Source organism: Cavia porcellus, unplaced genomic scaffold (assembly GCF_034190915.1).
Source record: "Cavia porcellus strain 051 isolate PalLab524CR breed Dunkin Hartley unplaced genomic scaffold, mCavPor4.1 scaffold_5, whole genome shotgun sequence".
Taxonomy (NCBI): domain Eukaryota; kingdom Metazoa; phylum Chordata; class Mammalia; order Rodentia; family Caviidae; genus Cavia; species Cavia porcellus.
In genome coordinates, this window is record NW_026947488.1 from 18,790,038 (window position 1) to 18,811,925 (window position 21,888).

Sequence of the window (21,888 nt, forward strand, 5' to 3'; positions counted from 1 at the left end):
ACCAAGGCATATTAGATAGGAGGTCATATCCAGCCGCCAATGTCTATTGCTGTATGAGTGAATAACTTCGATTTCATGAACACTGTTTCTCAATTTGTTGGTTAAAAAGAAGAAAATCCAGAGATGATTGCTTTAAAATGTTTTATAAGTCAGGGGTGGTGGTGCATGCCTCTAATCCCAGCCCTCTGGGAGGTTGCAGCAGGAAGATCACAAGTTCAAGCTGAGCTTGAGTGACTTGGGGAAACCTTGTCTCATACAAAAATATATAAAGGGTTGCGGATGTAGCTCAGTGTGAACGTTCTGGACTCAATATCCCGTGCTTCAAAAAATTGCTTTTTATGTATATTTCTGTCTCCTGAATACTTTTAAACACCTTCAATAAGGTTAAGGCATATAGGTCAATTGTCTTTGGGCCCCAGTGAGTTGTTTTCTGGGGGTGCATGTTTGTGTGATGCTAAAAGTCTCATGAAATTGACCATGCATTGCAGATATGGATGTTGGTTCAGATATGGGTATTGTTTTGTTATGGGATATGAGGTTTCTCTTAAGATTTTTCCTGCAGAGAAGTTCTTGTTTGATCTAAGCTCCTGAATTTGTTGTCATTTTCCTGAACAACTAGACTTTGATTGCATGAATACAATGTCCAATACTTGGCCAGTTTTTCCATCTAATATTGGGTATCAGGAAGCTCAGAGCCAAACATGTAAGCCCGTTTTAGCAAGCAGGTGTGTGGGAAATCTTAGTGTAGATTTGAAGCTCCCTTGTTCTGTCCTGATTTTCTTTCTTTTGCCACCTTGTTTGATTTTTGCCACTGTGATGTACCTCCTGCTTCTTTGTTGAGGCTGTTTAAGCTGTACCACTGACCAGTTAGACATATCCCTTGAACTGTAGTCTGTGTTCTAAGTTTACCCAAACATGGTGGACACTTAACTTTACCTGGCCTTATTTCCTGCTTTGTTGGGTGCTAAGGAGCTCCAAGGGAAAGCTATGACTCATGTCTATTAACAAGATTCGTGTGTGTGTGTGTGTGTGTGTGAGAGAGAGAGAGAGAGAGAGAGAGAGAGAGAGATATTTCTAGAGATTCTTCTGTAGGAGGAATATTAATGCCCCTTTAAGGGATGACAAATTCCAGCAGAATGGGATAGAACTGGCTGCAGGGTCTGAATAGCTCAAAGAATAGTGGCTCAAGATAAAGTGCAAGCCTGCTTTCAGTTTCACACTAAGTGCTCCTCCAAACTTGGAAGGTCCTTGCTGCAGGAGGCCTGGGATCCAGTGTCAAAGGTCAGACTTTTAGCAAGGAAAAGCATTTGCTCACTGTATGCTGATTGAGTTCACTGGCATTGAGCAGATGGGGAAAGCAGAGTGGTTTAGCAAATTGTTGTGAAGTTTGTCCTGATCCTCAGAGGGCCAAGGCCTGTTAGTGGTCAGTTCACAAGTCACTTTTTTACCTATGATTGTGCAGAAGCAAGGAAGTTAGTGCTGGGCAGCCTGCCAATTGTCAGAGTGACCTTGCCTGTGATTCATGACCTGGGATGCCCAAAGGTTTACCTATGAACCCTCCTAATTCTCGTCTAGAGGGAAGCAGAGAATGTATGTAATTAAGCCATTAACTAAAATTTATTATTTCCTTCCTCTTTGAGCAACAATACCTCTTCATGAAAGCACATGTGTTTGTATGCTTGTCTTTCCCTGTGCTCTACAAAGTTTTTGTGGGTAAGGATCACATCAGTCGCATTGATTAGCTTTGCACGGCTGTGGTATAGTATCTGATGTTACTTGAAAAGGGTCAAAAGTTTATTTTGGCTCATGGTTTTGGAGTGCAATTCCATGGTCAGGCGGTCTCTTACTGTGTGTCTGAGATGAGGCAGAACTTCATGGAGCAAGGGTGTGGTGGAGCAAAACATGGCATTTGGGAAGCAGAGGGAGAAGGAAAGCACCCAAGAGAAAAGAGTTGCTTACTAGATAGAGCCCTTAACTGCTTGTGCTCATGATCTGCTTCATTCAAACAGGCCCTGCCTCCTAATAAGCCCACTGAGCTATGAACTCAGTAGATTAATCCACTGATAAGGTTAGAGCCTTCCTGGCCCAATCACTTCCCAAAAGTTATCAGCTGGCAGCAAAGTCCCTAGCACATGGCTTTTAAGGGACATTTCAGATCCAAACTACATTTGTCAATCCTATGTCCCCGCACAGAACTCACTAAAAAAAAGGACCATTGTTGAAAATATTTCTAGAATAAACAAGGAAATGGATTCAAATTGAGAGAATCAACTACAATCAAAGCTTTTTATCTGATTGGTTCCCTCTTTTAACCATAGAAGAGAAGGATTTGTCCTTGGTTTGGGGGAATAGCTTTCTCGCTGATGTATTAGAAAGAGCATGAGATCCATAGTTGGTTTGCCATGGATTTAATCTTGGGTCCAACGTTTCCTTTCTGTGTGGCTTGAACAGTTCATTTAGTCCCTTGATACACCAATTACCTTATGTTAAAGTAGGGATAAAATGTACCTCACGCAGTTGTGAGGATTAAGTGAAAGCTAATCAGACAGCATAGGCAATCGGTGTCTACTACATTGCTTTGCTGGAGTAAATACCCAGGAAAGCATGCTTCTTAGTTATTTTTTAAAACCATCACATTGAGGTATGGTTTTAAACACTTCTTATATTAGTCAGAATGTGCAAAACACTCCTGTATTAACAGCTGAACCCTAAGAAATCAGTGGCACAAGAAAAAAAGGTTTATATTTTGTTCCCCAGAAATTAAGTGCTGATACTATTGGTCAGGCAAACTTCTGCATAGTTTTCCTCCAGTAAGACTTCTTCCCTGGATACCGCTTCTCCAGCACGGCACTGAAGATCCTTACAAGGGAGAGTGAAAAGGTTGCTTTTAAGAGATTCTTTTTGTGGACCAGTCCTGCATGTGGTTGGTATCCCTTTATTACAGGTCTCCAGCATTTGCCACATGGTCCACTCTAGATGCAAAGGGGCTTGGAAACAGTGTTCTGTGTATACAAGAGGAAAAACTGGAACCTTGTGACATACAGAGACATATCTTGGCCATACTTTCCTTCTCTCATTTAAATCTGCCGTCTCTAGGAATCTCAATCATTTGTTCCCAGGATCACTTGGTCTATCGGCATTTTCCCAATAGCAGACATTCTGTGTGTGGTGCGAGATTATATAGGTGTTCAGTGGAGGATGATGGTGGTTTGATGAGATCTCTGAGCATCAAGGAGAGAGGAAAAGGACAATGCAGAAGATCGACAATATGTGCAATGGGTCTGGGGGGCCAGCCACTAGGCTGGTGTAAGATTATTTTTGCTGCTACCTCATTCCATGGGCTGGCTGCTTCTGGAATACCTTCCTCTTTTTGCTCTCTGCTCATGGAGAAGCTTCTGTCCTTTACAGCCCTGTTATCTCTTCCCCTGCTTTTTCCTTTGGTCCCTCCAGAATATAGCAGGTTCCTCTATCCCTGCTCACATAAGCATCTCCTAATTGGCGTCTCCATTCTACATCCCATATCTCTTTCCGTGTGAGAATTTATCATCCAAACTCAGGGAATCTTTGCAGAATTGAGTGAGCACAACTTACCCTCAGGTGGCGGATGACTTGAACTTTAGGTTAGAGGGAAAAGCTTTAAACACTATCAGCATTGATTGTACTATCCTCCAGGTGTTTGATTATCTGATTCCTCACAAATTCTCTTCTTAGTCAATGAAAAATGATTTTCATACTGCATTTACAGGGCAGCAAGTGGATACGGAAAGTGTATTTTGTACCAGCTGCATTTTTCATATGTTAATCTATTTAATGATATTTCTGTGAGGTGGATATTTTTCTCTATATTACAGATGGGGAAACTGAGACACACAGATATTAGGCATGTGACTCAAGCTTACATAGCTTTGCAATGCTAAAGGATGACTCTAGTTTTATTAGACTGAAGCAAATGCTCTTTCTGCTGCATCCCAGAAATCCTCCACATTGCAGGAAGCAATTACAGAGGCATGCCCCAGCATTCATTTTTCCTGCTTAGAATGAGACGTTGCTGTTTACTTTCTCAGAAAAGAAGATTGAAATCAATGTAACTAGCCTTATTAACTTTTTAAAGGGGGGGGGGCACTGCAGATGCCATGCCTTTCCTGAGAGCACCAAAGCTAATATAAAAATCCAATTTATTTGCCTTTTTAAAAAAAGTCTTCTGTAGAGTTTAAAATTCGAATCTGTAAATGAAGAGAGGATGAGACAGGGGTAATGAACCAAGTCTCAGACACGGATGTATTTACCCATCTCTCTTTTGTCTGCAGGAGGCTGCTCCTTTGATGAGCACTACAGCAACTGTGGCTATAGTGTGGCCCTGGGGACCAATGGATTCACCTGGGAGCAGATTAACACGTGGGAGAAACCAATGCTGGACCCAGCAGTGCCCACAGGTATGTGATCCATCAGGTTTGGGGCTGTAATGCTGACAGTTAGCTTTTAAAATGAGTCACAGGGGAAGAACTTTCCTAAGAGTGAACTGTCAGAGAAGGCAATAGATAATTAAGTATTGAGTTCTCCATCGCCAGTGTGAACTCTTTAGGATGTAGTGAGAGTCACATGTCACCTAGATTTGGGGGCCTTCAGGATTTCCTTCAACTTTGATATTATAAACTCTAGCTATATATAAGGCATCACTAAGTTTTGCTTGGATGTTTGATAGCAGTGGGATTTTAGGAGAAGAAAGGACTGCAGAAGAATTTGATGTCTCTTCTTTACTCCAGGCCACACAGACACAAGTTTGTGCCTCCTAAAATCAGAATATTACTCCTAGTGATAGTATCCCAGTGTCCTGAATACCAAGCTTATCCTTCATCCATGGGATTGAAAGCTCAATGTAATTCTTGATGGATACTTGTATGAAGCAAGTTCTGAGAGATACACCTGATGTTCTTTGGGGGAAGTACTTGTTACTCAGGGAGAACATCTTTTCAGTGGGGCATACATGGATTAGATGAATCTCAAAAAGACCTTTCTAGTGATATAATCCAGAAAGAATTGCAGCTCTTGGAAAGTCAAGATCACCCTGTGGTAGAGTTGGAAAGATAATGGTTGTTGGAGAAGATAGTCATTCTCTACAGGTTTTCCCTGACCAGAGGCTCATGTAGCCCACATAAAATTTTTGTTTTCCACCATCCTTCTTAAAACTTTTTCCTGCTTTCTTTTGTTAGCTTACTGTGCCCTTTAAATGCTGAAGCTCTTTGAGTTTGCTTAATACTCTTCCCACAGATGGCCTCAGCCACTCTCTGTACCGTCTGATTCCAACATTGTTTCTCCAGCCTGCATACTTCTTAGGAACTTTAGACCTACACAGTCCCTTACCTAGCTTCCATGTGGTCCAGACAACTTCAAAAGCATGTTTTTGAGATGCAGCTAAGCTGGAGGCATAGAAGATGGTCAGAAATGTCTAGGGAATGGGATGACCATCCTGATTGTGTTTGACTCTAAGAGGCCATTGGTAGCTTGATATATTACTATTAAGGGTATCATTGCATCTGTTTCTCCTGAGAGTTTCCAAAAGCCTTAGATATAATAAAGCTGTGCTGTGATACAGAATTTCTGATTGCTCTGAGAATAGCCGAGATCTGTTGCAATCTCTAGGCTCCAAAGCTGGTCCTACCTCAACCTCCATCTGCATCCAGTTCCACTTCCCCTGTGCTCAATTTCCTCTGGCTTCTCTGTCAGTTTCCAGAAGAGTGTGACTTTGCTGCCTCAGGGACTTGTAGCATCCGGCTTCTCCATGGAACTCCCTCCTCCCCTTTATTGCCCAGTACTTCCTCTGCCTACCTCAGTCTGGACCAGCTCTCTTTGTAATGATTCCTGCCACGCAGTGCATTTTCTTCTGGTGACAGGCATCATAGCTGGTGTTATTTGTTCATTGTGTTCTTTGCCCCCAGATGAGATGTTCCTTGCAAGTAGAAAGCATGACAGGGCCATTCATAGCTTTATCTTCAGTGCCTAATGCAGTGTGTCATGCAGAGTGTGTACTAAATGACATCTTGTTAGAAGGATGCATGGGTGGATGGGCAAATAGTCTTAATCAAGTGGTTTTGTAATGCAGCAATGAAAGATAAACATTATTGAAGGCCTCTGGGCCCTGTTCTAACTGATCACATATTTTTTTTCCTTTGCTACTGTCCTTCCCATATTACAGATTAGAAAATCAAGATTGCAAGCAGCTGAGTGAGACTGTTGTTTTCCCCCAAACCAGTGTCTCTCCCCAAAGACATGATGCTTGCTTCTAATCTTAATTTTTTCAGGCTCTCATTACAGCAGAGTGTCATTTCATAAATATTGGATTGTGCTAATACAATCTTCTGAGCTTTTCTAAATAGAGGCATTTGATAATGATCACTGAAATTATTCTGTCATGATGTGCCCATGGATTTCAGTGGCTCTGCATGCTGCTTAAGCAGAGAGGCATGAAAGTGAATTTGGATTAGGTGAAACTGTTTGTCCCTCTCATAGGCATAGGCTGAAATCTTATTTCTTCTGTACATTCAGTATTTTCTATCTTTTCCAAAATCTAGTTTGAGTCTATTTATTCAAATGTTCCATAGCCTTTTATTGATGATCCCCATTTATGTGACAAGGTGTGGATTATATTTGGCCTAAGTGAATCCAGCTATGTCATTTTGACATATAATCCCTTCTACAACTTGGCATATAGATATAAACTTAATTCCTCACCCTGGCCTGTCCTACATGATCTAGTGTCATTTCTGAGGCCCTTTCTTCTCTCTGAAAATGCTTCTCACATCATGGCTGTTTTTGATTTGCTGGGTAGTTCAGTCTTTCCTGGCACAGGACCTTTGTACATGCTGTTCTATCACCTTTCACTAGATGATTTCTATAGATCTTAACTCACACAAATTCCTGCAAAGATCCCTCCTCATCTGTTGATCTAAAAACCATCTCCACTCTTAATCTACTTATAATATCTTGTTTTTTGTTTTTCAAAGCCCTTGCTATAGACATATTTACAGAGCATCTTATTCCAATCTTATATCATAGCTGAGCAATCCTGAGCCTGTTTCTTTTAAGTTATCTTTTAACTTGGGGACCACAGTGGGAGTTCAATGGAGGATACCTCTGTGTGTGTGTGTGTGTGTGTGTGTGTGTATGAACTCTCTGCATAGGATAGGGCTCAGGCAGTACCGGATTACCTAAATTCTTTTGATTCCTACAGTAGGTCTAAGTACATTTTAGAACCTACCCCTCCTTCAAGTTCCCCTGTACCCTGAGCTACTTTTCAGGAGAGCTTCCTAGCAGGTCATCAGCCTTGGCCTTATAGGCCAGAGGGCTTTTCACTTCCCAGGAGGCATCACTTCCTGGAGAGCTTGGATGCCTCCACCAGCTCAGCCCCTTAACTCAAATGCTGCATACTGCCATCTTCCTCTTCTTTCTCTAGAAAAGATCTCAAGCTAGCATTCTAGACTTAAGACATGATTTCTGCCTTGTAATCTGTACTGGGGCTGCCACAGAGGAATGAGGGTTACCACACCCACAAACTCTTCCTCTGGGACACTGTGGTGCCTATGGTGCCCATAGAGTTGACAGCAGATAACCTTATCTTTTTCACCATAGCAATCTTGACCTGAAGCCTGGAATTTAGAAGGACCTGGTGGGGTGGATAGAAAATGCAAGTGCTATAGGAGTCCTTTTCAAGAGGCTGAACTCAAAATACCATGGGTTGGAAAGTTCCTTCTAATGCTGTTTAGCATTGCTTTAAGGATCAGGAATAGAGTTGAATCTCAGGTAGTACGTCTCGGTGCAAAAGAAATGATGTTATTTCTCCCTTTTACATCAAGTTGACGCTGGTCCTAGCCCCTAGGAAGTTTATGTGTTAAAATTAGGCACTTTTTTAGTTACTTTTCTTGTTGCTGAGACAAAATACCTGACAGCCAAAGTTAAAGGAAGCAAAATTTATTTAGCTCACACTTGATAGAGCTTTCAGCCCATAATTGACTAATTGCAAGACAGGGTGGCATATAGCAGAGGAACAAGCATACATGGCAGTGGAAGCCAGCAAAAGCAACAAGAAAAGACTAACCTTTTATTGTTCCTTATGTTGTATGCAGTCTACCAGGATTAGGGCAGTGTCAATCCAATCAACAGTGATCTAGTACTCACCTTTCCTTCATCCCAGTACTGTTAATCCTAGCATTGAACATGAATCAATCACAAAATCTAGATTCGGCTACCAAAAAAAAAAAATCCAGCTAAAAGTGCTTGAGGCTTTATGGGGCATCTAGATACAAACCATAACATTCTACACCTGGTCTGCCAAACACACATGTGCATTCCTTTATGAAAAAGGCATTTAGTCTGTTTCTAATAGTTCTCAAAGCCCTATAGTTTCAGCATGGTTGAACAGTTCAAGTCCCAAGTCATCTCTGACATCTAAGGCAAACTCTTAGTTGTGAGCCCCATACAAATGAAAAGAATGTTAAACACTTCCAACACTCAATGGCCATTGTGGAGGTCAGTCTGGAGATTTCTCAAAAAGCTGGGATTAGAAGTCCCATTTGTTCCAGCTATTCCACTTCTAGGCATATTCCCAGAGGAACTGAAAACATCATACCACTGTGTTATATATGCACCCATGTTTATAGCAGCACAATTTGTAATAGCCAACACTCATTGGCACAAGATAGACATTTCCATTTCAAAAATTACAAACAGAGAGATACAAAACAGGGACCAAAGCAAGTCCAAAATCCAGCAGGGCAAACATTAATTGCTATAGTTCCATGTGCAACCCCTGAGGCATTGTGTGGCAACATGTGAACTACAAAGGGTTTGAGGGGCTCTGCCACTATGACACTCCCAGTGGTTGTAGCTCCCATGTCTTCTCTTTTGGGCCTGCTCTGTTCCTTCCTTGCAGTTTTCCTCAGATAATTCACAATCTTGGCTTCTCCAAACTTATGGACTCTCCATTGCATCTTTGGCTTCACATAGAATGTCACATAATGCCCTTTCAGGAGCATGCTGCCTGGCCTCCCAGACCTTTTTTTGAAATCTGGATGGAAGCCTTCCTGATCCCACAACTTTTCCATCCTGAATACACCTAACACCAGTGCCACATGGAAGATGCCAAGATCTGCCTTCAGCAGGAGAAGTAGCCAAGATTTCCTCTCTCTTGGCTGTAGGAGTCCAATGCCTAGATTACTGTGCACTGTGAATCTAATTCCAAGGAGCAAATTCTGTATGCTGTCACCATTCTGGAACATGGTGCTCTGTGGCTTTTTTCTCAGAACAAAGTCTTTCACTTTTGCAATTTTGAGTGTGCAAAGGATGGAGTCCTGCTGCTTCTTATGATAACTTCAGGCCACCTTTTCTATTGTTCTGTTTCTTCCCAGCAGTCAAGATCTCCTCTGCTCTGTCTTTGCATCTACATCTTTTCTGGAGCTTCCATTCTGGCATACCTCAAAATGTTTTAAATCATTCTGCTGGAATCTTTGGTTTTGATTCTCAACATAGATCTGCCTAAAAGCCCCCAACAGCAGCCATAACATAACCTCAACATTAGACTGCCTTGAAATTTATTCTGCAAGTTTACTACCCTTAAGCTTAGTCTCAAGCAGAGTCTCTGGACTTGAGCAAAATGTAGGCAAACTTTCTGCCACGCCATAACACACATCATCTGAAGTCCAAAAACCAGTGAGGTTCTTCTTCCTAGCAGAAATCTCTGGAGCCTGGTCCTTCCTGGCAGGACTTCTATCAGCCTTCTATTCTTCTGAGCTCTGATTAGAATCTTCCATGTAGTATAGCCTAAAGTCTTCCAGCTGGACTTTTTCAGCCAGCATCTCTGAACCTTTCCTAACTCTTCCCCTTTCAACAAGTCAGTTCCAAATGCTCTTGAGTCACATGGCCAGGTAAATGTCACAGCAATGACCCCACTTAATTACTTTTCTCATTGCTGAAACAAAAATACATCACACCCAAAGTTAGAGGAGGAAAGATTTATTTAGCTCACAGTTTGAAGAGATGTCAGTCCGTAATCAGCTGACTCCAAAGTGCAGTGGCACATGGCAGAGGAGCAACGTTCATGGCAGTGGAAGATAGCAAAAGCAACAAGCAAAAGAAAAGATAAGCCTTTTTATGTTCCTTGTATTGCTTTTAGTCTCCTGGTATTAGGGCACTGCCAATCCAATTAATGCCAATCCTTAATCTTAGCATTGAACTATGAATCAATCACAAACTGTAGATCCAGCTGCCTATGAAAAAGCTCACTCTAAAAGTGCCTGGGGCTTTGGGGGACATCAAGACACTAACAAATACTATTGAAGCATCACCTTTCCTAAGGTTCTGTGAATGTGTGAATGATGTAAACTAGATATTGTGATTTCCTCTTTATATTCCCAGTGGTCCCTCTGTTATTCTTTTGCTGATTTATTAGGCTGGGGCACTTATTATAAGGGTTTCACCAGCTCCAGGTACCCAGCCAACATTTCTTCTGGGAACTCCCTTCTCTCAACTGTCATCGAGCAGGATGGGAGCAATGGACACTGCCCTGTAACCTTTCCAGGGTGGAAATTTTTTGTCTCTCCTCCTGACTCCTTAAAGGCAAACTCTATCTGTAATCCAGGGCATATTCTCTGTAGTAAGTTTAGATTTTTTTGACACAAAAACAATAATGATAAAAAGTATGTCTTCAAGAAGCTCTTTGATTCTCTTGAATAATTTGTGGGAGAAGAGAAATACAGAGCCTGATGGAAAGTGACGACGAGGACCAGGGAAAATCCAGGGAGAATGTCCATATATTCACACATCGCAACTGGACCATTTCAGCCCGTCAGCCAGTAGCAGGAACAGGCATCATGTCCAGGATGGCTCTGAGCTTTCCTTACACTCCTGTACCCTTTGCTATGTGTTCCTGCATTGTTCTAACTGCTGACGTTTATAGTGAGAGGATTACTTTCTGTCATGAACTCATATGTATCCTCTCAAAGGACAAGTTGAAGCCCTAACCCCTGGTTGCTGTGAATGTGACCTCATTTAATTACAACCTCACAGTTGTAATCAAAGCCACACTGGTCACACCTGACCCTAATCTAGCATGACTGGTGGAGGCAGAGTCATCCAGACACATGGGGAAGGAGGCTGTGAAGGCAGGGACAGAGATTGGAGTGATGCTGCTGTAAGCCAGGAAAAGCTACAAGTTGCTGGCAGCTAACAAAAACTAGATCAGGTAAGGAAAGGTTCTTTGGTGAGCCTCTGGAAGGAACACAGCCCACCCAACCTTGCTTTTAGGCTCCCACCCTCCAGAACCATGAACAAATAAACATTTGCTTAGCCAGTTTGTGGTGAGTTGTCAGAGCACATCTGGCAAAGAAAAACACCAGCCAATCCCACTCCTTTACTCTGACCCTACCAGCGGATTAGTGTACTCTTTTCCATAAGAGAACAGACCAAAGGGTGCTGGAAGTACTGGAAACTTTGCTTTCTTTTAAGGGAAGCTGACATTTAGTGCCCACTGTAACCAAGAATTGGAGCAGATATTTTCTGTACAATATTCATCTAATAGGCCTCCATCTATTGCATGATGTCAGAGATATTATCACCACCTTACTTTGGAAAAAACTGAGTCCCAGACAAATGATCGGTCCAAGTTTATGTGAGTTGCAAGTGGCAGAGGAAGTAAGCTTGAAATTCCAGCTAGTGAAATATATACACGATGTCATCATCAACTAAGTATGTCTTAAAATGATTTCTATTTGCAGTCATGATTTATGATGCCAAAATAATACATATTCATTGAAGAGAATATACACAATAGAGCTAGCTACAAAAACAAAATGAAAGTCACACATGCATACAAACTTAAATAAATATCTTTCTATTTAATGGTGTAGCATTTTTCTCATGTCATTAAATATTCCTCAAAAGCATGTTTTTATAAAAAGCTTCAGGGTTTTTCCATTCCAATGACTGCTCCACTATTTATTTAACCACCCCATATTATTGCATATGTAAGTTCTGTTTAGTTGTTCCTAAAGCACATTGCAGGGAGTGTTTTTGTATACATGGCTCTGTGTACATCTCCAGCAGGAGTTATCAAATTTTCTCTCATTTACATAGCCTTATGTATTCTCTGTGTATTCCAAATTAGAATGGCTCATATGATTTTTGAGATTTGGAGGGAGAGTTTCATCTACATGTCAAACATGTAATGCTGGAAATTTGGCCATGAGCTGATGGTTGAGAAAATGCCATGTGAATCCTGAAGTACAAGACACAAATCTGGAACTAGTGGTGCCTTGTTATAGTCCTTGGCACAGGTACTGGATAGTGACTTTCAGGGCTTAGCAGGATGTATGTCTGAAATAGTATCAACCACAGTGGTCCAGGTGCTGGCCAGTAGAGGTGGATGTCAGTTGTCAAAAGCAGGATGGGCCCTCCAGTGCTCATTGGATAATTAGCAAATTGATTCTTAGTCTGTAATACTGTTACTGCCTGTTCCCCTGTGGACAAGACTAAAATATTATTTATATGTATAGCTAGCATGCCAAGACTTACAAGGTAGGTATGTTAAGTGAATTGCTATTATTAATAGTTGAGCTTTTTCTCATGCTGTGACCCTAGCATCTATCTTCAGCCTCCTCCTGCTCCTCTGCCCTTTCCTCTTTGCTCTAGATTTGGGTTTGAGGGTTTCATTGCCAAGCCTGTTTGCTGATTTGGAGACTATCCCATTTTGCTGAGTCCTGGTGGAATGCAAGGCTCCCAGGAGAGTGAAGGTGCCAGATACTCATTTCCTGGCCCCTGGTGTGGCTGGACAGGTGACCTGGATGCAGCTAGTTAGGTCCATCTTCGCCTGACTTCTCTGGGAAAGAAAACACAGTGGCCAAAACTGATGAAGTGGGCTTTCCAGTGGCAATGGTGGCCAGACCACAGTGTTTGGCCTAAAAGATATGTTTGGATCCCCTGCTAGTTGGTTGTTCACAACTGCTTTACTGTCTGCTTGCTTTTTAAACCTGATCCCAAGTCTTTTCCCTTCATGATGAGCTTCCCAATATTCATCCTAGTTTTGAGAAAGTCATGGTTAAATTTTTTGCTTCAATCACAAGCTCTGCAGCTAATACCAGTATGTTTTTGTTGTACTTGCTGGTTCCTTTGGCTGGAGAATGTTTCCTGTCTCCTGTCTGTCTATACTAAAACCCTACATGGAGGCCACCTCCTCCAGGAAGTCTTTCCTGACTACCGAAGGCACTGTTCTGTCCATTGTGCATTGGTTCCCAAGTTTTTATTGTGACTTGTTATCTCTGATTTCCCAGTAGGGTTGGGAACTACTCTGAGATGAGGGTTGAATTCCTTGTGCCTTACATGACATAGGAACACCATTGTTGGTGAGAAATCAGAGTGAAGTGACTTCAGTAGTGTCCTGATGCTGCTTTAGCATTTTCATAGCACTGTGGGCATCTTTAGCTTTGATTCGCTGAATGTGTCCTCAGCATGAAGAGGATGAGTCCAGAAAGGGCCACTTGGTGCCAGAGCCAGACTGATTTGAGCACTTCTGCTCTGAAGTTGATCCCAAGATCGTTGTAAGAAATAAAAGGATATTGGAGATTACTCCTCCCTTTGCACTGTGCCTTGTACATACTCAAAAATATGTGGGGTGATACGTGAGAGGCCCCCATGGAAAAAATCAAGGCATCCCAAACCAGCCGCCTATTCCTTTAATGTAATGTTTATGTTAAAGTAATCTGGGCACAGATTAAGCTTTTAAGTTTCCTTAATTGCTCTTAATATTATTATTGATTGGTTGAATGCTATAATTTCTTATGCTTCCGTCTAGCCACTGTTATATTTTTCTTCTGTAATGATAAAATGTGTATCAATTTTTAAAAAAATGCTGAGTTTGTCCTTACATGTTAACTCTCTCCCATTTCAGCTTGCCTATATATCATGTTAACAGATCAGTGTGTGTTGAAAAAGGGAAAAGGAGGAGAAGGGGGAGAAGGAAGAAAGGGGATGTGGAGGAGGGGAAGAAGGAGAAAGACAAAGAGAGACTGTCTGTGTGTTGCAATAATAACACTAACAGAGAAATAATAGTTGGTAGTGCATTGTTTGTGGGAGAAACGATCCTGCCCACTTCAAATACATTGACTTTTTGACCCTAACACCAGTCCTCCGATGTGGCTTTGAGTTACTCCAAGTTACTGTTGGCGTATGGCAGAGCCAGGATTTGGCCTGAGGAAGTCTGGGTCTGGTCTGTGCTTCCCAAGAAAACAGACAACGTGATCAGAATACACACCGTTAAATAAAGGTGTCTATTCTAATACACACATAAATACGTGGGTTGATATTCATCTTGGTGACATCATACCTGAATTCTGAAAGTATCATATTCTGAATGATGATTCAATCCCTGAATGGGATTGTTAATTTCACCATTGGTCTCTTCACACTGCAACAGTCAGAGCTAGTTTTCATCTTCCAAGGTTGTACAGTGTGCTGCTGGGTAAATGTACAAAGGTTTATTTAAGAAATGGCTGTGAGAGAAGGAAAAAGCTAAAATATATGCCTGGATAAAAGGCAAATCTCTGTCTCCAAATCAGGTCTTGTAAAACTACTCGGCCAGCATCTCATGTTGTGAGATGGTCTCTCATGCACCTAAAACTACAAAATTAATTGGGAAAACTGCATTAGCCTGTGATGACCCCAATCAATGCTAGTTTGGGATGTTTACAAGGATCGCAGAATTGGTATGAAAAAAAGGCCAGGAAATTGAACACAGGTTTAGTGATTATTCTGGAAGAGACGACTGAGTAATGACAAGTGATTATAGTTGTTACAAACAAATGTCCTAAATATGGCTTTGAAAAGCAAAAAAGAATCAGTAATCAGAATATACATTGTCAGATAAACGTTCCTATTCTAGTACACACATGGATACCTGTGTTGATGTTGGTTGTGGCGCCACCATACCTGAATTCTGAAATCACCATATTCTGAATCATGTGTGTGATAGTTTGGATTTTAAGTGCTCTGCAAAGGTCTGGTAAAGGCTCTGTCCTAGTGTGATGCTACTGGAAAGTAGCGGAACCTTTGAGAGGGGCTCTACAAGGGCACCCCACGTATTTTCACACTCTGGGCTATGGGCAGGGATAAGGGCTTGAGGGATTCTGGAGGAGCTCTTTGGGAGAAGTGTGGGAACACTGAGTGCCAAGGGAACACGGATCCCTTCTTTGCTTTTGCTCCTACAGAGGCTGGTGGTGTCCTGGGACAGCCTACTTCAGGGGCCTCTATTTCTTGCACCCTGAAATTCTCTCTTCCATCTACTCACTTTACGATCCTCTCAGTGTCACATTCTTTCTGTGCCTTGGGAACCACTAAACCCCCAAATTCCCTGTGCTTCCCCCCCTGACCCAGGCCAGGCAGCTCTACAGATCAATACAGAGGCACAACATGGCATTTGACTTCCTCTCCTTCAACTTTGTATAAGCTCCATGAGAACAGGAACCAGCTTTTCTGTTCACATCTGCATGTCCTCAGCTTCCACAACTGGCTCTGGAACACAAGATACTTTCAGTTAATACGGAGTTAGTGAGTTAGGAGAAGGTTGATTGACATGTTGAAACCCCTGCAAATCAGGTGTAAAGGAAGCAGAACACCTGAGATGACTGAAATTCATGCTTATGGTTCACATTATGTGCAGCAAATCTCAGGAGATCTGAGCTGTGAGCTTCCGGTCCTGCTGTGTAGCCTGGAGCAAGTTACTTAATCTCTCTGGGCCCTGGGGTCCTTACCCATACAATGAAAGGTCGGGATCAGAAACATGTGCACTTTGCCCATCTCAGCTCTCACACAGGATGTAATGCTTTTCTTCTGTGTTTATTCATGGTTGCAAACAGAACTCACAATGTCTTTAGCATACAAGTGCAAGGAAGAGTCTTGAGTGCTTGTGGGGGTGGCTGACCCAATGCAGAGGGGGCTAGGGAGCCCAAGAACCACTCTGAGCATAGTTTCAACCTCTAGAAAACAAATCTCATTTTTGTCTTCTGAGCTATATTAATGATTAGAAGAAACATTGCACTTAGTACCTGTGTTAAATATAATGATTATCTGATTTTGACCATTTTGAACAAAGCATCGGCCTGGTTTTTAGACTTTACAACATTGAAAATAGTAACAGAAAGATTGTTTGCCTGAATATTGTTATAACGTGGGCCCCGGTATAAAGTCCACGGAAACAAGAGTCCAAAACTTAAGTGGCAAAGGCTTTATTGAGCCAGTCCTGGCGGCACAGTCTCTCCTAGATCAAACCAAAGACTGCGCGCCCAAGACTGGGGAAAGGGGTTTTTAAAAGTAAGGGAAAGTGGGGAGGAAACCTGTAAGGCCATTAAACCTGTTGACCCGCATCTGGAAACTGTATTGCTGTCCACTTAGCTCTGACAGTCCCGGGAGTTCCTGGTGTTGCTCAAATTACTCCCATCCTGTAGACTGACATTATCTCAGAGTGGCACATCTGCAGCAATATTTGGGGAAGAAAGTGGAGAGTTAATTATCCTAGGACAGCTTGTCTTCGCCAGTGAGTGCGAAGGGGTCACGAGTTATGAGATGCTGGAACTTAAGTTTTATAAAGATCTGATATCTAACCCATTGGTACATACAGAACAAAAGGAAAGCACCGATCGGGGTTTGGGCCACAGTATTTCCCGGTAATTTTTTTGAAGCTAAACAGTTCTTAAAATTGGGGCAGGCTCATTTTATGACAGATCATCACCAGGTCGGGGAGAGGTCACCAGAAACCCAAATTCTTTATGGCCCAGATAGGTGGGTGGGGGGAGGCAATAAGGCGCGCTACAGAACAGGAAAACGGCGAGTATCTATCTTGTGGGAAGAGTAACTAAGGTTAGGTAAAAAGGTTAAACTCATGGGCAAATCTCCCTGCATATAAACACACTACTTCAAACAATGTGTAAATTAGTGGGCCTTCTTGTCTTTTTTAGTTCTTTAGCGAAGACTAGAGGCGCCTACCCGTGATTAACAGCCCTTGTTAGCTTGTTTTAGCACCACTCTTCTTGTTTGTAGAGGGCCGCTCCGTGATTAACATTTTAATTAAGTGAAATTCTTGCAATTCTTTACAGGGGAGAGTATTGCTCAACATATCAATTGGGTCACTTAACATATCAGTTAAGAAAAGAAAACATTTAGTAAGCCGCGGTACAGGTTTGCTATAATACACAAAATGATGAAGCTACTTTCTTAGAGTACAACATTCCCCTCTGATGTTGTGACTTTTGGGCCAAATCCTTGGCCGTACTTAAGGTCTGCTGGGGACAAGCTCATACGCTTGTTGCCTGACCATCATTAATTTTATACTTTGTACCTGACGCTTGACATATGCAGTCAGCCTATTTACTATGCAGGGGCCCAAAGTGGCTAGCACTAGAATCACAATGATAGGACCGGCTACGGTCGCTATTATGTTGGTTATCCACGGTGGGAAGGAGAACATTTGCTCCGCCCACCCTAGAGCTCTTTGTCTTAGTCTCTCTCTTTTTTGTATGCCTCTTTGGAGTTCCGCTAAGTTTTGTCTAACTACCCCAGACTTATTGGCGTACAAGCAGCATTGCTCTCTCAGGGCCAAGCACAGTCCTCTTTTTTTAGCAAGCAAGAGGTCTAGTCCTCTGCGATTTTGGAGAGCTACTTTAGCTAATGAGTCTATTGAACTCTCTAAGGCCTCAATAGCATTTTGGACTCTTTTTATTTTTTTATCTACCTGTTGAGATAGCATATTGTATTGGTGTATGCTAACTCCCATGGACGCAGCACTCATCCCGAGGGCTGAGAATACACTGATCCCAGCCATAATAGGGAGGGCTGGACTTTTCTTATTGATCTGGTGACTGGCTGAGATGAGAGCCCGGTTCCCTTTTTCCTCGGAGTGCCAGTAGATTCTAGGCAGAACCTGGGTTAGTACACACACCTCATCCTGGTCAACAACGAACTTTTTTGAAATCATACAAGGGAACCATCCTGAAGTACAAGCCCACCAATGGCTGGCCGGGGCTATTAGGGGAGTAGCGTCACCAGCTCCTGTGATGCGATAAGAGTGAGAAAGGTCGCAATATTCAGGGGCTGTGTGGCTAAAATGATATATGCAGGTACCAGTTATCCCCTCTAAACTGGTGCCTTTCCATAGCGATTGGGGAAGGAGCATTTTGTATCTAGAGGGATCGGAGGCTAGTTTATCAGTGACCGTGATGTAGCCCTCATAGAAGGGGGGCTCTGGGGACATGCACAGCCAGCATGGGATTTTTAAATCGCTATCAAGGGAACTGTTAAGTAGCTCAGCTGCTACTTCCAAAGGTTGGAATATTTCCGCTATCATTGAAGGTGGGGCGGAGGCTTTGGGCTCAGTCTGTGCCCGTCTAGACCTTCTCAAACCAGTTTTTGTAGCCCTCGTTGAAGGTTGCATCGAGGTTGGATCGAGGCTAGGCACTCTAATCTCTATCCAGTACGGGATGCCCCCTTCCCCCCTCCATTTACACAGCTTTATCTGGGGCTGGTCTGTGTGGTAAATGCTCCCATTGTATGTGGCCTCAGTCACTTTAGTCGTCGGAGTGTGCCTCCGGGGTCGACTGAGTGGGAAATTAATGGGTGCCTTCTGAGTGGGGGCTGTCACTGGGCGGCGTCCTCTCCTGTAAATGACTACAGGAGGCTTTTTAGGTGGCTTGTATAAGATATTGATACTAATTCCAGGATCATGTCCAGATTTATAAATTTTAACAGCGTAAGTAAGTCCCTGCCCCAGCCACCTAAAATCCGTTGGATTTAGAAAGGTCAGCTGGACTGGGTTACAAGTATAAACACCATAACAGTTTTTGTTTTTTATGTACTTGACAGCGAGATACTTTTTAGAGTTATAGTATCCATCTAGGCCTCCTGTGACACATGACCACGAATAACAATATTGATGTTTTGGATCGGAGGCACAGTACACATTATAATTGGGGTCAGGCTGGTTTTTAGGACATACATACAGGGATGCCTGCTTGAGTTGGAACATAACTTGCAGAGCTTTAGGCCCACGGCCCGAGCAGAGGTTACGGTGGACCGACCCACCTACCCTGCCAGTTGGGCTGTCATCATTAATTATTATCCCATTGAAAAGTATACATAGGTCAATGGTGACTTGATTTATCGTGCCTTTAGCTCTCCCTAGTTCCCTTTTAGTTTTCTCGTCTGAAACAATCCAGTCCCCATTCCCGGGGTTTACAATTATAATCGAGCACCAAGCCAAATACCATAGTACAGACATAATTTTATGGCTGAGAGTCCTTTACAAACTTTAACTTTAATGGGTTACCAGTCCGTTGTACTGTCCATCGGGGACCCTTTTCGTCGTCTGTAGCTTCCAGTGGTTTGACTTGTGTGTGGTGGATCCACGCAGTCTTTCCTGCTACCTTGACGGAGGTGGGAGTGCTGAGCACCACGGTGAACGGTCCCTCCCAGCGCGGCTCAAGCGAATCCCGGTGGTGTCGTCGCACCAGGACCGACGTTTCTGGCTCAATTGACGCTTGGGGCAGCGTTCCCAAGGGGGGGTTCGGATGTTTTTGTCTGAACAGCCGGTGAATTGAGGTCAGTACAGGCTGGAGACTCTGTAAGGACTTAATGAGATCTTGGTTAGTTACTTCGGCTAATTTGTCTTCTGACAACTTAGGAACTATAGGTGGGGGTCTCCCGAACATAGCCTCAAAGGGGGAGATCCCAGAAATATATGGGGTGCATCTGGCCCTCAGCAATGCAAAGGGAAGAAGGCTCACCCAATTGTCACCAGTTTCTAAAGACAGCTTAGTCAAAGCGTCCTTAATGGTCCGGTTCATGCGCTCTACTTGTCCCGAGCTTTGTGGCCGATAGGCACAATGGAGTTTTTAACTGATTTTTAATACTTGGGCTAACTTTTGAGTAACTTGGGCTATAAAAGCCGGGCCATTGTCGGACCCCATTGATAATGGGAGGCCAAATCGGGGTATAATCTCATGTAGTAGCTTTTTAACTATAACCAGGGCTGACTCAGACTTAGTGGGGAAGGCCTCTACCCAGCCAGTGAATGTGTCTACCATCACCAGGAGATAGCGGTGTCCCTGCAAGCCAGGTTTTACCATATCCGTGAAGTCCACTTCCCAGTGTTCTCCTGGGGAGGTTCCTCGATACCGGGTGGTTTCCAGTGGAGGTTTCCTGGTTGGGTTGACCAACAAACACTGTGGACATCTAGAGCTCAGAGAGGCAGTTAGTTTGGAGAGCTTTGGAATGAAAAATCGATCTCTGAACAATTCTGCTAGTTTAGTTCCTCCTAAATGAGTAGCCTGATGAGCTTGCTGCAAAAGCTCTCATCCTAGTGCTTCGGGTAACAGCACTCGCTTGTCGGGCAGCTGATACCAGCCCCCTGGAGTGCGGGGTTTGGCTCCAAGTTGAGATGCTAGCTGTAAATCTGTCTTCGAATAAACAGGCTCTGACAAGGCTTGAGGGACTAGCATCAGGGCAGTCATTTCCTCTGCAGGCCCCTCTGATGTGGTTGCTATTTTTCGGGCAGCCTGATCGGCCAAATTGTTTCCTATGATGATGGGGTCATCTCCCACTTGGTGTGCCTTGCAATGAATAATAGCGACTTGCTGAGGTAGCCAGACAGCTGCTAGCAAGTCTAGGATCTGTGGGGCATTTTTAATCTTAGTCCCGGCCGAGGTCAAGAGACCGCGTTCATGGTAAATAGCTCCATGTATATGTACAGTAGCAAAAGCATATCTGCTGTCTGTGTAGATGTTTACCCTCTTTCCTGAGGCTAGCTTTAATGCCTCTGTCAGAGCAATGAGCTCTGCCTTTTGGGCAGAAGTGCCAGGCTCTAACTGCTTAGCCCAGAGTACCTCTTTCTCGGTGGTCACTGCTGCGCCGGCCACTCGCCTCCCGTCCTGAATGAAACTGCTTCCGTCGGTGAAATAATTGTAAGCGTCCTTAAAAGGCTGGTCGGTTAGATCAGCTCGCAAGTTCTGCTGTAACTCGAGAATGTCAGCACACTCATGGAGAGGCATCTGTTGGTTTTCTGGGTTATCGTCGGGCATGAGAGTGGCTGGGTTTAGAGCTGAGGAGGTCTTGAAAACTACTGATTCTGGGTCTAGAAGCAAGGCCTGATAGTGTAGAATTCTGGCATTTGAAAGCCATTTTTCTGGGGGGGTTTTAATAAGAGTCTCTAGGCTGTGGGAGGTTACCACAGAAATCTTTTGTCTAAAAGTGAGCTTCTTAGCCTCTTTGAGTAGCATTGCCACAGCGGCCAAAATTCTCAGGCACGGAGGCCACCCTCCTGCCACTGGGTCGAGTCTTTTAGAAAGATAGGCTATAGGTCTCTTCCAAGGGCCAATATCTTGAGTCAGAACCCCTTTTGCTATGCCTCTGAGTTCATCTACGAACAAGGTGAAGGGTTTAGTAACATCAGGGAGCCCCAGGGCTGGAGCCTCAGTCAGAGCTCGCTTGAGCTGTTGGAAAGCCTGCTCGCACTCATCTGTCCAGTCGAGCGACTTTTGAGTCTCTCCCTTTAAAGAGTCATACAATGGGCGAGCGATTTCAGTAAAGTTTAGAATCCATAGTCTGCAGTATCCGACAGCTCCCAGAAACTCCCGCACCTGTTTCTTAGTTTCTGGGGATGGGATTTGTAATATGGCCTGGATTCTTTCTTTTGATAAAGTCCTCTTTCCTTCTTGTAATTTATAGCCCAGGTAAGTCACGGCCTGGCGACACAGTTGAGCCTTTTTAGCCGAGACTTTATAGCCTAATCGTCCCAAAGTCTTTAACAACTCCTCAGTTGCCTCTTGACATGTTTCTAGGGACGTTGAGGCTATCAACAAA

The 21,888-nt window shown here is 43.3% G+C and overlaps 1 protein-coding gene across 13 annotated transcripts in view; it reads left to right on the forward strand.

Moving 5' to 3' along the window:
- Window positions 1–21,888, forward strand: part of Ptprt (protein tyrosine phosphatase receptor type T) — a 1,059,888-nt gene that overhangs the window by 271,342 nt on the left and 766,658 nt on the right. For all 13 annotated transcript variants that reach the window (XM_063248334.1, XM_063248323.1, XM_063248321.1 and 10 more), the window contains exon 2: window positions 4,308–4,433. In XM_063248334.1, coding sequence (XP_063104404.1) covers window positions 4,308–4,433 — 126 coding nt within the window. The remainder of the gene's footprint in view (window positions 1–4,307; window positions 4,434–21,888) is intronic.